At 41.8% G+C, this 14503-nt stretch overlaps 1 protein-coding gene across 1 annotated transcript; it reads right to left on the reverse strand.

Moving 5' to 3' along the window:
- Positions 1–214: 214 nt before the first annotated feature.
- tmprss6 (transmembrane serine protease 6) lies at positions 215–14375 on the reverse strand. Its single transcript, XM_028566312.1, has 17 exons — positions 14301–14375; positions 13796–13928; positions 12815–12984; positions 11542–11609; positions 10203–10390; positions 9394–9598; positions 9037–9173; positions 8727–8839; positions 8503–8612; positions 7079–7221; positions 6841–6939; positions 5648–5761; positions 5329–5445; positions 4780–4948; positions 3394–3671; positions 1405–1541; positions 215–610 (listed from the first exon to the last, which is right to left on the reverse strand). Exons 1-17 carry the CDS (start codon positions 14373–14375, stop codon positions 446–448), a joined length of 2421 nt encoding a protein of 806 aa, XP_028422113.1. The 3' UTR covers positions 215–445.
- Between the last annotated feature and the right edge of the window lie 128 nt (positions 14376–14503).

The following is a 14503-nucleotide window of genomic DNA, read 5'->3' on the forward strand; positions in this document are numbered from 1 at the left end:
AATTTAACATAGGGGTGTACTTACTTATTCACCCTGTATTTTAAGGAAGAACATTCATTTATTTGCGATACATTATTCATTCACAAAGAAAATTGGTGTCCTTAAAGGTTGGATTTTTCCTATTTTTTTTTAATTAAGGCATTAAGATCAATTTCCAAAAGATGTTTTTTTTTTTTATTCCTCTTTTTAGTCAACTTTAGCATGGGTTCATAAACTTATGAGTGCCACTGTATGCTGCTTAAATAAGGTTGATTATTATTAGCTTTATTACTTTATGACTTTGGAATAAAGGGTTTTTAACGTTTTATCAGCTTGATGTTTGGCTGAGAAGCAACCTTAATTCATTTTCCAGCACTTTTTATCCTCACTTGATTAGTGTTTTTATTTGCACCCAGCTTCGGATTATGAGTACATTGATGTAATGATGATGAAGTTCCCCATTGTCTCAGGGGCTGTTGATGACCTGTTTGATCCAGCCAGTGAGCCTGGTGATGCGAGTGTAGACGCCGTAGTAGTCTGGACGCCCGCAGCCTTTGCCCCAGCTCACCACCCCGGCCAGGAACCAGCGGCCTGATGGCTCCTGGCACACCATGGGACCGCCAGAGTCTCCCTGACAGAGACAGGCAATGTTAAAAGGACAAGGGGTAAGATTTAAGTGTCTCTATAGCACAAAGGAACCAAAATAATTGATAAGGTTGATGATCAATACTTATGACTCAACTATGACATCACTCGGTGCTTGGATGTCTGGCTTTAAAAACTCATGTAATGACCTGAACTGTTTATGAGGAACACAAACTGGATGATTTATGATGTATTATATTAACTATAGAATATTGGCCAACTAGATAACTGTATGAAGTGCCAAATATAAAGCCTCTGAACATGTGCTTTGATTTAAACCTGCATTCATTAATTTTATATATTTGTTGCCACTTGGTGGCAGCGCAACTCTAGCTCTACAGTAAACACAACTGTGACACCTTATCAAGTTGTCATTCTGGATTTTTTTTATACATCCAGCAGACACAGCAAACATTATCATTTGGAATCATATTTCTGTCCACTCAACAAATATAAATCCTATATTCACTCTCCTACTAGCTCTATTTTGCTCTCCACCAAGTCCTGAAGGAAAACTCTAACTCTTGAGCTGCTAAATGCTAGACTATGTTCACCAGCTAGTCGCTCATAGTGACATTTTATATCTGTTTGACTGAAAATAGCCTGCTGCAGTTAAAAATAAGGTTGATGAGAGCGGTGAGATTGAACCAAAACAGTAAAGGGCCAGGCTGTAAAATCAAGTGCAACTGTAAATTCAACTTGCATTGTGAAAGGAAATTAAAACAAGCATTAGGCATTTATATCATCTGGTTTTGTATTTATGTGTTTTTTTGTTGGTACCTGACAGGCATCTTTGCCCCCACTGCGGTAACCAGCGCAAAGCATTCTGGGAGTGACCAGGTGGCCGTAAGAGCGAACGCAGGCTTCCTCGCTGACCAGGCGAACATCCACCTTCTGAAGCACATTACTAGCACTGCCTGAAGAGATCAGAGGGGAAAAGTCAACCAGGGAAGGCCAAAAGAGTCTTCCTCTTTTCTTTTTTATACACTAGAGACAATGTACGAATTATATTTTTAAGATAAAGTCTGCATTCACTTTGCCTTCCTAAAGTTGCTGTCACATTTGGCTTTTTCTTATTCTACACAAAGCTGATACTGACGTCTTAACTGCTGAGTTTCGATTTACCCACTGGATGTCAATAGTAGAGCTGCAGATCAAACTACAAACCCACGGTGAAATATGTCACAGACTGCTGATATATTGATTGCTCAGCTTCAGCAGAAATCATTAAATGTACCATATTTATGTTTAACAAACAAAAACCAGCCTGCAGATTTTCTTCATGCTGTAGTTGCGCTTTTTTATGTGCACACAATTACCCACGAGCTGTTAACAAAAAGGTATAGTAAAGGGTTCATCTTTAGAGTGAAAAGAAACCACTTCACTGGAAATATAGTGGTGTAACCGCACCTTAAAAAATGCACCTAAGCCTTTTCTCTCCAACACGTCTCCTTCAAACAGCCTTGATCTGTTAATTGGTTCATCAGAAACCCCCAGCCCACACACTTCTACTCACATCACTGTCTCCATCTGCCTCTTCAGTTCATTTCATGTGTTTTCACTCTGTTATCAAAACCACCAAATTACCAAGACTCTCCACTAAACAACACCACTCAAGACTTTTCAAGGTGCCACTGATAAAATGGGGGTTTTAGAGGTTGCACAAGTCACATAAAATCACTTCCTGTGAAAATACTGCACTACACTGCACAATACCTAAGCCAATGGAAAAGGTTAAGTGTTCATCCTGTAACAGACATATTAACAAATTGTATGAAAAACAATTAGTGCACTTGGACATCAGACTTTATACAATAAACCTACAAGTTATAAGCACCAAATAAAAGTCCATCTTACAATGGTTCATTTTTATAAAGCTACATAGTTTCATGTGAAAGTGTCCGTTTACGAAGCATGATGATGTGTTCCTGTAGGTCACGCATACCAAAGCCTTAGGCTAACTGGAAATTATAATGGGATACATGAAAAACTATTCCTTTACCTGAAAAATGAGGTTTTGCAACATAACAAGTCCTTGCAAAATAGATTGTTGAATTAATTAGTGTGATCGGTAGTTGTGCTCCAAGTGGGTCCTAACTTCGAGCTGTGGTCCTTTTAGGGGGTCATAAGATAAATCTGACTTTGTAAGATTGTCACGATGTAAACCTCAGTCCTCAGTCCCTCTCTTCAGCCACACACTCACTTCCCCAGTCCCCTGCATTGTGATTCTCCATCCATCCACCAGATGCCCTCAGACCTTCCCACCTGTCTTAGTCTCCTGTCATGTCTGATCCAGTCACTCTCTCCTGCCCTGCAGTAACCCCTTTCCCACCTCACCTGCTTCCCATTTTCATGGCTGCCTGGCTGTATCTTTACCAGCCCCTTTCCACCTACACTTGCCAGACTGTCATTGTTGTTTATGCCTTTGCTTTCCAGGCATTTCCAGCCTGATTATGCTACGATACGAAGAACTAAGGGAGGACTTAACACACAAACATTTGCTGCATTCGAAATTGCCTACTACATACTACCGACGAACACACTGCATACCTTTTTTCTGAATCAGAACAACATCCGGGTATTTTTGGCAAACTACAGATTTTGCTTTTGTTTACATACTACATGCTAAGTTTTAGGCAAATCAGTACGTACTACTTGTATTAATAATAGGCGACTTTGAAGACAGCTTTGTTCATAGACAAATATTTCACCCTCTATCCTCTCTCCACATTTCCCCCCAAGCTCCCCATTCCCTCTTTCCATTCTTACCCCCCTCGCGGAGAGTCCCCCAGCCGGTGACCCAGCAGAGCAGGCCCGGCTCCAGCTGGTGGGCGGGCGGAGGCAGGCAGGCGGGTCGAGCATGTCCAGCCAGCAGCGTGGAGGCGGGCCGGTCTAGCTTCAGCAGGGCCAGGTCGTAGTCGTGGGACTCGTCGTCGTAGTATTGGTGGAGGTGGATTTGCTTAACACGAGCCACTTCTTCAGTAGGGCTGCTGCGGCTGAGCAGGAGTTTCCCCAGGTAAACCGTCCACATCGAGGGGGAGTAGACACTGCAGGCAGGAGGAGAAAAAGAGTGTGTTACAGGGGAAATAAGTCAAACTTTTCTTTCCCAAGTACAAATTAAAATAACCAATATCTTCAATTTAGTATAGTTTATATACTGTATAGTTGCAGTCGTTGACTGTTGCCAACAAATGAGTCTATATTCAGGAAGTTCCACTTCCGGGATTGCTCCGGTGCTGCCTGAAATTCTGCCGGATGTCCCTCTTTTTGGCTGGATGTCCCTCACCTTCCACTTTCTTTGTGTTGGAATTTTAAACTCCGGTGGATTTCTGAGGACTATGGTTAACTGCTCCGCAGATCTCTGCAGGGTAAATCCAGACAGCTAGCTTTCTGTTGCACGACTAAAACATCTTTTGAACGTACACACATTCCACCAAAACAAGTTCCTTCCCGTGGCTATTTTGCAGTGGCAACGCGGCTCCGTCCGGCGATTAGCGCAGCCCATGACGATTGTGATTGGTTTAAAGAAATGCCAATAAACCAGAGCACGTTTTTCCCCCCATCCCCGAATGCTGTGTGGACTAGCCAGACCCTTCTCCTGCAGCGCTGTGGAGGAAGGTCTGGCAATGTGAGACTACCAACAAATACTTGAGCAACTGTTTCTCAAGTCTCTGGAAACTTAATTTCTATTTCCGTTTGCCCACTGAAATATCACCACTCACTAAATGCTGCACAAGCTTTTAATCACCACACAAAGAACATTAAGAGCAAAGACTGTTTAATCCTCTACAGGATGCTATAGTTTTGGTCGTGGTCCAGCCAGCGCAGTCTGGCTTTGAAAGACACAAGTGTACACACACACACACACACACACACACACACACACACACACACACATATAAATTTGCTGGCTTTGAATCAGACAGGCTAAACCCTAAACAGCAAAGACACAACAGCAGGTGTAAACAAAACATATTTAAAAAAAATGTTAAAATGCTTCATCAACTTCAACGAATAAACATCTTTAGCTGAAGAGAAAAAGCTTGTGATTTTTGCTCAAAGTCCCTCAAACTGTTTTTTTTTCTTTTTTTTTCGAAAGAACATTCTAACACCTCAATTAACAGACCACTTCCTTCCCTCTTTTCCTGCACTTACCGGTCGTCATAGAAACAGTGAGCAGCAGACACCACCCATTGGCTGGAGATTAGCGCGCCCCCGCAGATGTGCGTACCCCGCACCTGAAGGCTGGCCTGCCAGGGCCACTCCCCCTCTGTGGCATTGGTCCCCCCCACAATACGGCTGGAGAACTGCCTTAGGCCGCAGTCTGAATACACACACGGAAATATTAAAACAAACATTCAAAAATGTGCTTAATATGTATATGTAAATAGAATCAGCATAGTTGTATTGGGAAAAAAAGGAAATGCTTGAGAGTTCATTTCCAGTACATCTAATTCTTCCTAATGCCAATGGGAGAAACAAAACTAAATAAAAAATAAAAATAAAAAGTACAAAGTCAGATTTCATTGATTTATTTCTTTTCACTTTTTATCAAAAACCAGGTTGACAAGTCTACGAAAATCTCAAGGAACCTGTCCAAGGGAGAATGAAGGCATCATAAAAGTTAAATGTATAAAGTCCAAAACTGAATTAAGGTGGAATTAAAATATTAAAACTAGGTTCTGATAGGGGTGATATTCTCACCACACGCTTTCTCATCTGAGGCGTCGGGGCAGTCGGTAACAAAGTCACACTGTGGGTTTGGCTTTTTCAGACACGTTCCATCAGCGCACACATAGGTCATATCTGTACACTGCACACCTGCGCGCACACACACACACACACACACACACACACACACACACACACACACACACACACACACACACACACACACACACACACACACATACACACACAGATGTTTAATGGTTTGTTTTGCTGCTGATAGAGCCTCCACACACTAAAATGTAGGACTGAGATTTGATTGACGTTGACATTGTGATGAGTTTGAGTGTGTTACCATCAGTACAGTTCATCTCATCTGTTGCCTCAGGGCAGTCTGGGAGTTGGTCACACACCTTGTAGTAGTCCACACACTGACTGTCCTCCGGACACTGGTACTGTGCCACACACACTGAAACACACACACACACACACACACACACACACACACACACACACACAAACATAAGGAAATTGTAACAAGGCATTGTAACAGTTAAAAGTCCGGCATATCAAAAGATAAAGCAGCAAACAGAGGTAGTCTGCTGTGCTTTGCATCTCCAATTTATATTTTCATTTTCATTTGTCACTCACAGTTTCATAATTTGAGACTTGAATGTTGTGGGTAGATAAACCGATAACCAGATACAGTACATTTTGCCACATTTGACTATCTTTGCTGGGGGAAAATGATAAAAGTGGTGAAGAAAAATGTATTTTCCCCTTTTTATTTTATACAATCTATGCTTTTATGCTACATAAACTATCCATATCATATCATATGCCATTCTGCAAAGCATGCAAAAACAATTCACAAAGCTTTTACTTTCTCATGTCTTTATATCACATATATCACGTTTAACTCCCTATTAAATAGTATCTTATTAACGACTAATCCGTGTCCTACCAGTAGTAACGCCTAAAAAGACAAACCAATAATAGCATCGTAGCTTGACAGGCTGCCAAAACGAACAGGTTTTTACATTGTGAGATATACTGGCTGGCATTCAAATAGATTCTGAAGATTTAGAAAGAAAAGGCCCATGCCATCAGATGAGATCATCATCACCCTGCGGGCATTCAGGACAGCCTTTCGTGTGCAGCATGCTGACAAGGCTCATGTTACAGATGTTGAAACATCCTGTCTTTAGCAGTGTCTCAAAATAGCAACTTTTTTTATCTTCTGAAGTGTGACAACATGGTGGTGGATGTTTGGTTCACCCCTGACAGTCAGTCCCTGTCCTTTTTCCTGAAGAGTGAGTTGTTGCATCTCAATGTCTGCAATTCATTCATTTTGAAACATCTGTGATAAACTCAACGTTATTTGACAGTAAATACATCAAAATGAATTGGGCTTTATTGGCTCTGCATGGTGGTCCGACCCATTCGTTTACCCTGTCCTGCACCATGTCACAATTTCCTGTTTCAACAGAAAATAATAAGTACAACAAACTATGTGGGAATAAATTCTTTTGAAACATAAATGAATACCACAGTTCCTCTCGTCAAGACCGTTGGGACAGTCCTTGATTCCATCACAGGCAGGAACACACAGGCCGTTAATAGTGCACAGGAACTGGCCTGGGCAAGCTATAAAACACACACACAAACACATGCACACACAACATTAAAAAAGAAGATCTGTTTGTAGACATAGGTAGAAGACAACATTACTTAGCAGTTCATTTATCCACATGTCTTGGATGTCTCGCCTGCATCCACAACTTACGATCTGATAGGTTGAAGACACTGTAGCGCAGCTGAAGTCCCGGCCCTGTGAGTGACACCTCTGATGTCATGGCAACAGTGGCAGTTGTGGAGAGCAGGAAGAGGCGTTCATTGTATGGCAGCAGGCCCCTGGTGCCACACAGTCTGAGAAATGGACAAAGACTAATTTAAATGGAAACTCCAGGTTTCCCTGCAGAGACAGGATGGTGGAAGCCCACAGGTTGGAAAAGTGTTATTTAAATCACTATAGAGTTCCCTTAAAGCAAGACACTTGACTAGTTTGTCCAGGGCACTAACGAAAAACCTATCCTGGCTGAAATCTGGTTAGAAAAACTATTTGGTGAAAAGATTTAACAGTTGGAAATAAAAAAGAAAGGTAAAATGCCTCTAAATTGAAAAAATAAAATAATGGCCTCACATGAACTCTAAGGAAGCTAATATGGGACACTGCTGCCCCCTGTTGTTTGCTACAGAGTAGAATAATGTGACACTATGAACAAAAACTCTTTAATTCGTGCCCGGGTTGGATCAGTGGATAGAGCAGGCACACATATACTTTGAGGCTTATGCCTTGATGCAGAGGTCTAGGGTTCGAATCTGACCTGTGACGATTTCCTGCATGTCTTCCCCCTCTCTCTCACCTAGCTGTCCTATCAATAAAGGTGGAAAAGCCCCAAAAATTACCTTTAACAAAACATTCTTTAATTAGGTCCATTTGTGTTTTTTTGTCTTGTGAAACTATCTGATCTTTCAGCACATTATGACGTGAATGGAAACATTAATATGCACAGGTGCTTCCTGTCAGACACCAAACCCCACGCAGGTGGCAGTTAAAAATAGACATTAGTTTAATAATATGACAAGACACATGACTTTTTCTGATCTCTCTGCTCGTAATTGTACTAGGATGATCCCTTCAGTTAATTTATATATTGTCCTTATATTGTAGTAAGCAGGTTAAAAAAGCAGTAGGGGTCGACCAAAATGCAGATTTAATAGTTTAAATATATATAACTTGTTGTTATATGTGTGCAGATCTTTGTAGTTGTTTTTTATTGAAGGTCTGGCACGTTTTTTTGTAAAAAAAGAGGAAGCTGTTCGCAAAGTGCATGTTTTGCAGAGAGTCACACAGCTTATCAGTTAAAGTATAAAGTGAAGACAGATTCATTTTTTACAGAAAAATTTGTAAATGCACATTTATATTGCAGGTTGATCCAGACGCTGGAGATAAAACAAGGTGCAGTTGATGTAAACCATATTGGTCAGTTGAAGTTGTGTCTAATCAACTTCTAGTCTGCTTTTTTCCAGCTAAATTCTCATTGGCCTGTTATCAGTGTCGCTCTTGTTTGGCTGTGTTGTCTAACCATCCAGGCCGAATCTTACAGTCTTAAAGACCACAACTAGACTCATTGTGGCACAGCCTACCTGCGGTTCTGGATGACCCACTGTCCCTGGGTACAGTTCTGGTTGTAGCTGGCTCTGCTCAACTCGTAGCCCTCGAATTCCAGAGACAGGCCCATGCCTACACTGGGCATCTGAAACCCCACAGGACGATGAACACAAAAATACGAAAAAGTTCAAAACACACGCTGTAAATAATTATTGAACAGTCAAGAAGTGGGGGACATATAGAAGAGGGAGTGTCTTACAGTAAAGCTCCAGGTACAGTTGGTGTCGGGGGGGTAGTAGCTGGGAAAGAAAGGCGTGCTCAGTGTCCCCTGGACCCCTAATACTGCCTTCAGCTCTATAGTGGACTTGCAGTCTGAGAAATAGAAAGAAAAAGAGAGAGAGAGAGAGAGAGAGAGAAGTATTTCAATCCACAATGCCGCTTTGTGGCATCAGCGTATTTTTACTACAAAACAATAGATGAATACTCTCTCCTCTCAGTCTGTGTATGTAACATTGCGTGCAACATTTTCGAAGTAGTAAAAGAAGGCCTGGGCTTTCAGGTGGTCTTACCCTGGCGGCCCCAGGCCTGTGCAGACAGAGAGAAGGGGTCCTTGTAGTTGTACAGACCCTGTTTCCAAACCACTGTCATCCACTCGCCTGAAGACAGGACATGCACCACCCGCTCGTGTCTGCTGCAGCCATACACGCTGAGGGGGGGAGGAGGGGGGTGATGGACAGAGAGAGACAGTGGGATAGTTTGTCTAACTCTTAAGTGAAAAATTCAAGAGTTTCTTGAATGAAAAACGAGTGCTAAATATGATGCAAATTTCTTTAGAGGTGGACCGACCAATATCCGATGTGCAGCAGAGAACACATATTACCCTGCAAATGAATATATTCTGTCTAACTCTGTGGCTGGGGACTCACGATGTGATGAGGTAAGTGTCGGAGGGGGTGAGTGAGTTGTATACCACCAGCCTGTCCCGGCACTCCGGCAGCAGCCACTCCATCTGGAGCTCCACCTGGGAGCCAGGGGCGGCCTGGAGGTGCCACAGGCAGGAGGAGCGCTGCGTGTCGGGGCCACGGAGAGCCAAGGGGCTGCTAGACGCCACCTTCTGGTAGCGGTAACAGTCTGGAAAGGATGCCAAAAACTGGAGAATTAGAGTTGCGCTGGGTTAATTTGGGATCTGTGTTGAAGTAAATGTATGTAAAATTTTGCTTTTTTTTGATTTTATGTTTGGAGCTACTGTATTGAATAAAACACAAAAATTAACATTCAACATCAACAACCCCTCCCTTGAACAGAGATTGTCCAATCATAACGTAGCATTATTAACTAGTCACAGCAGGTCTGTCAAGCTTTGGATTTCTCGACTGGATGTTGAAGCAGTGCACATGGGGCTATAGTAAGAGAAATATTCCATATACAAAGAGTTTCAAAAGGGGTGCACATTGTGCTGCATGCTAATTACAGTTCAAATCAAAGCGAAAGATTGATCCAAATAAATTATGAACAAGCAAATGAAAATAAAGTGGGATACCAAATGAGGCTTTCAAAAGCTCTATAACTTTGGAGTCGGTTTCTGTAAGGAGCACAATACAAAAAAAGAGACATTTAAGTTAAAAAAAATGTCACTGTTTCTCACTTTTTTATCTTTCCTCACTGGCTTACACACACACACACACACACACACACACACACACACTGGTTCTCTCTGCTCCTCTTTTGCTCTCACCACTGATAAACAACGAGGGGAGGTGTAGGAGGTATCTGGAGAAGCTGGCCGTCTCACTCTCCCCTGACTCTTTGTACTCCCTCAGGCCATTCTCCAGGCTCATGGTGACTTTCTCCAGTGTGACAAACTCAACACGGCTACCTGGCACAGACATCACTATCCAAAAGTGAGCCACAACACTCCCTTCCCTGCAGAAACAAACCAGAGACCAACATTCACACAGCCGTTAAAGGTGTATCAAAATGACAAGAGGCAAATAATATAAGATGCAAATGGTTATTACAATTTATTAGGACGAAAAGCAGTGTTTCAATAGCCACTATTGTTTAAAGGTGTGGTCAGAAGTGTGCTTTGTTGCACCTGTAACCACACATGACAGTGATCTCACAGTGTACCGACACACCATGGGGTACACTTCTACATCACTGCAGCAAAAAGAGAAATGAAACCACTAGAGCTCAGCAAAACATCCTTCTCAGCTGATGTTAGGTCGCTCTTTAAATCCTGGATGCATTGTGCAGCCTTTAAATCACATTTCCTGTGATTTAGCCTGACATATTTGGTATTGTTGGAAAGTTGTCCATACAAGACAAAGTTGTAGGAAAATATTTTTATATTATATTTGCGTTTGTGAAATCTTTCCCCGTTCTTGTAGATTCTTAGTCTTAGCAAACTGCATTACCGTCTGCATGAAGGAGGACCAACCTGACATTTCCAGGTGTCTTGTTGAGGCGATTTGTGCCATGGCTTTGTTTTCACCCAATCATTTGAACATTACTAAAGGTATTGTATATGCTCCATGTACTGTGTATTCCTATGGTCTGTTTGGAGCACCACAAAGCTTGCAAAGATTGTTTCATACTGTCAGATTTTCCTTAAAAAAGAATTAGGAATCATGTGCAGAGCTGAATATACAAGCTTTGGACACAATTTACAGGCACAAAAAATGCTCCTTTAATATGATATTCCATACATAAGTTCAACAGGTTTAAATGTTGGTATCTGAGCTGGTGCTTCCTGTTAAAAGTGAATATAACAGCAACACAGACATAGAGGGGATACAGATGCTAACTGGGAACCACTTTTTCTGTTGTCACATGTTCTGCGGCTGAGCCTAGAAGTTACAGCTGTTATCAATCAGCAAAGTATTGATTACCATACCTGATTAATTGAATGAATGAACTGTATATTAACCAGCAACATGTGGTAACATGTGACATCTGACTAAGATCTTCCACTATAAGTATTTACTGTATGCAAGTTCTGTCACTCCCATATTGTGTCTATTCTTCCTGGTTATTATTACTGTACTGTATATGAAAATGTTTGATCCACATACCCAAAGGCAAACACAGTGGTGTAGTTGAAATATCGAGAAAGACTGGACCCCTTCATTATTTTATTTACCTGGAAGACAAAAAAAACAACAATATCATCTGTTGACATGAGTCTCATCAAGTTGTTTCCAACAGAGTATTGAATTGAATTTAAAATCCTTCATCTCACCTACAAAGCTCTTAATGGTCAGACAGCTCAAAGCACTTTTAGTAGTACTACTTACTCTATTATCCCACTAACACTGCAGTCCCAGAATGCAGGGTTATGTGTGGTTCCTAGAGTCTCCAAAAGAACATTGGGAGATAGAGCCTTCAGCTAATAAGCTCCTCTCCTCTCCAACTATCTTCCAGTTTTGGTTCGGGAAGCAGACACCGTCTCCACATTTTAAGGTTGCTTAAGACTTCCCTCTTTGATAAAGCTTATTATTAGGGATGGCTAAGGTTTTCCTTGGACCAGACCCTAGTTATGATGCTTTAGGTTTAGACTGCCAGGGGACTTCCTATAATACACTGAACTCCTCTCCATCTGTACGCATTAATGCCCCATTAATGCAAGTTACTACCTTGGTATCTTCCCTGGGGTCCTCATGCTTTCTTGTCCCAAAAGATATCCATGGATTGTGGTTGCACACGGATCGTGGTTGCGCCAGCTGCCGTGGTCCTGCTTGACGCCTGATGCTCTTGTTATTAGTCATGTTTATATTATTATTATAGTTGTTAGTGATATTATTGTTGCTGTGCTTCTCTGTCTCTCCCTCAACCCCCGGCCTCTCTCTCTCTCTCTCTCTTTCTCTCTCTCTCTCTCTCTCTTTCTCACTCTCTTGTTTGAGAGAGACCCAACCCAAAGGGGAATTCTTCCTTGCCCCGTTTGCTCTTAAGGAAATGTTGGGTCTCTGTAAATTAGAGAGTATGCTCTATACCTGCTCGGAATGAAAAGTGTCTTGAGATAACTTCTGCTGTGATTGGAAGCATTATAAAAAAACTGACTTGACTTGACTACTGCTGCTTTTCTTTTTTTACCAGGTAGTTTAAATGCATTATGAAAATGACATGGAAAAATATAAAAACCAAAAGCAGTCTTCAGGGGCGTCGGACTGGGGGGAAAAAGGGGCCCGAGTACCTAGGGCCCTCATGTGAGAAGTGCTCAAAAAGATTCTAGAATGAATAGCTGTGGATGCGGAGAGGGGACCATAGAAAATGCCTTTCTACAGGGCCCAGAATTTTGTGCTACGCCCCTGGCAGGCTTGATCCTTTAACAAAGTTGTTCTAGTGTACATGAGTATCAGAGGAATCCTTGCTCACCATGTTCTCTACTTCCTTGGCCTCTTTCTTGAACGCAGGGCTGTTGTGAGAGGACAGATCAGCAGAGAAGTTCCTGTTGAGGATGGACAGGTAGGCTGTGTACTGCTGCTGGACACGAGGCTCCAACAACCAAACCCTGTGTTCTGTTACAGAGGAAGGTGGGAAGATCAATACAGCATAAATAGACCTAAACAAGACATAAGAATCTACAGCCAAGCTAGCAGCTCTGTGAGACTGTACTTAGGCACAGCAGTGCTTTGAGCTAAATGCTACCCTACATGGCAGCATGCTAACATGATGGCAATGCTAACATGCTTATGTTTAGCAGGTATACTATTTACCATAGTCATCATCTTAGTTTAGCGTGTTAGCATGCTAACATTTGCTAATTAGCAGTAAACACAAAATTCAGCTCAAGCTGATGGGAATGTCTGTAGTTTTTAAACCAAAATATTGGACAACATTTTTAAATATTATATTTCACTCTGAGCGGGACATGAATGTCTGAAGTACATTGCATGGCAATCCATCCAACAGTTGTGTAGTTGTTGAGAAATTCACAAACAACAAATGTCATGACTCATGGTGGTGCTATGAAAAGTCATCGCCAAGGAACCATGAATATAACATACAGATACTATAATAATAACATTTTGTGCCAATCAATCAATCATTCAGAACTTTCACTGGATACATGGAAACTTTGACCTGCAGGTCACGCTACAGGAAAACTCGGAAGATCGCCAGAGTCAATGGGGTTTATCCTCTGCGGAACATTAATAGGCCTACCTGAGCAAAATGTCATGGCAGTTAATAGTTTTTGAGATGTTTCAGTATGAGCCAAAGATAGGGGACTGACTGACCTACATACCAATATTGCCATCCATAGAGTCATGCAGCTAATGTGACTGAAATGCAATTAATAAATAAAGAGAAAGAGAGAAGTCTCCTTACCCAGGAAGTACCAGGCTAGTGTGGCTCCTGCGGCTGCGAGAATGATGATGGTGATGATGAGGAAGGCCAGAAGACACTTAAAGGACCGAGTCTTCCTGGTGGGTGTAGCCACAGATTGTCCACCGGCTTCCACCTGTAGAGAACAGACAAACCCTTTTTATTTTGGGTTAGAAATAAGAAATCTGCTATGTAAGGAATCCAGTCTGAAGTGTCTTATCACGCAGTCTCTAAGTGAGGGAGTATCAGGGCATTTTTCCCAGTGGATTATGTTTTGCTGCAGGATTTTTTAGGTTTATCTCCTCTGTTGAAATCTATCTGCAGACATCATAGACCTAAACACTCAACATTACTTTTACAGTTTTGGAATTCAAAATTATAGTTTTTACAGTTTTTCATCTGCCAAAACCAAGCCTCTAATGATTTAGTTATACTAACTTATAACGTGGTTCCAGATCCGACTACATATGTAGCCTATAGCCTATATTATAATATTAGCATTACTGACCCCATTGTTCCGAGAAGCAGGTGTGACCCCCTGGTCACAAGAAATCGACTTCTTAGAGCCGTACACGAGCGCCATTGCATCACTCCGCGTCCTTTCTTCCTTGAGAAAGCATCTCACTTGCCTTTGGGGCTCATTAATGAATATCCAATTTAGCTTTTATTTTGCATCTCTTGTAAGCACATAACCAGACATGTTGCTCCAAC

Source organism: Perca flavescens, chromosome 2 (genome assembly GCF_004354835.1).
Source record: "Perca flavescens isolate YP-PL-M2 chromosome 2, PFLA_1.0, whole genome shotgun sequence".
Lineage (NCBI taxonomy): Eukaryota > Metazoa > Chordata > Actinopteri > Perciformes > Percidae > Perca > Perca flavescens.

Excerpts from the sequence above, each read along its gene's own strand:
- tmprss6 (XM_028566312.1), bottom strand. The coding sequence starts at position 14,375 with ATGGCGCTCGTGTACGGCTCTAAGAAGTCGATTTCTTGTGACCAGGGG. Across the intron at positions 12,985-13,795 it reads ACTAGCCTGGTACTTCCTGG|AACACAGGGTTTGGTTGTTG; the intron begins GTAAGGAGACTT and ends CCTCTGTAACAG. Across the intron at positions 10,391-11,541 it reads ACCACTGTGTTTGCCTTTGG|GGAAGGGAGTGTTGTGGCTC; the intron begins GTATGTGGATCA and ends TTGTTTCTGCAG.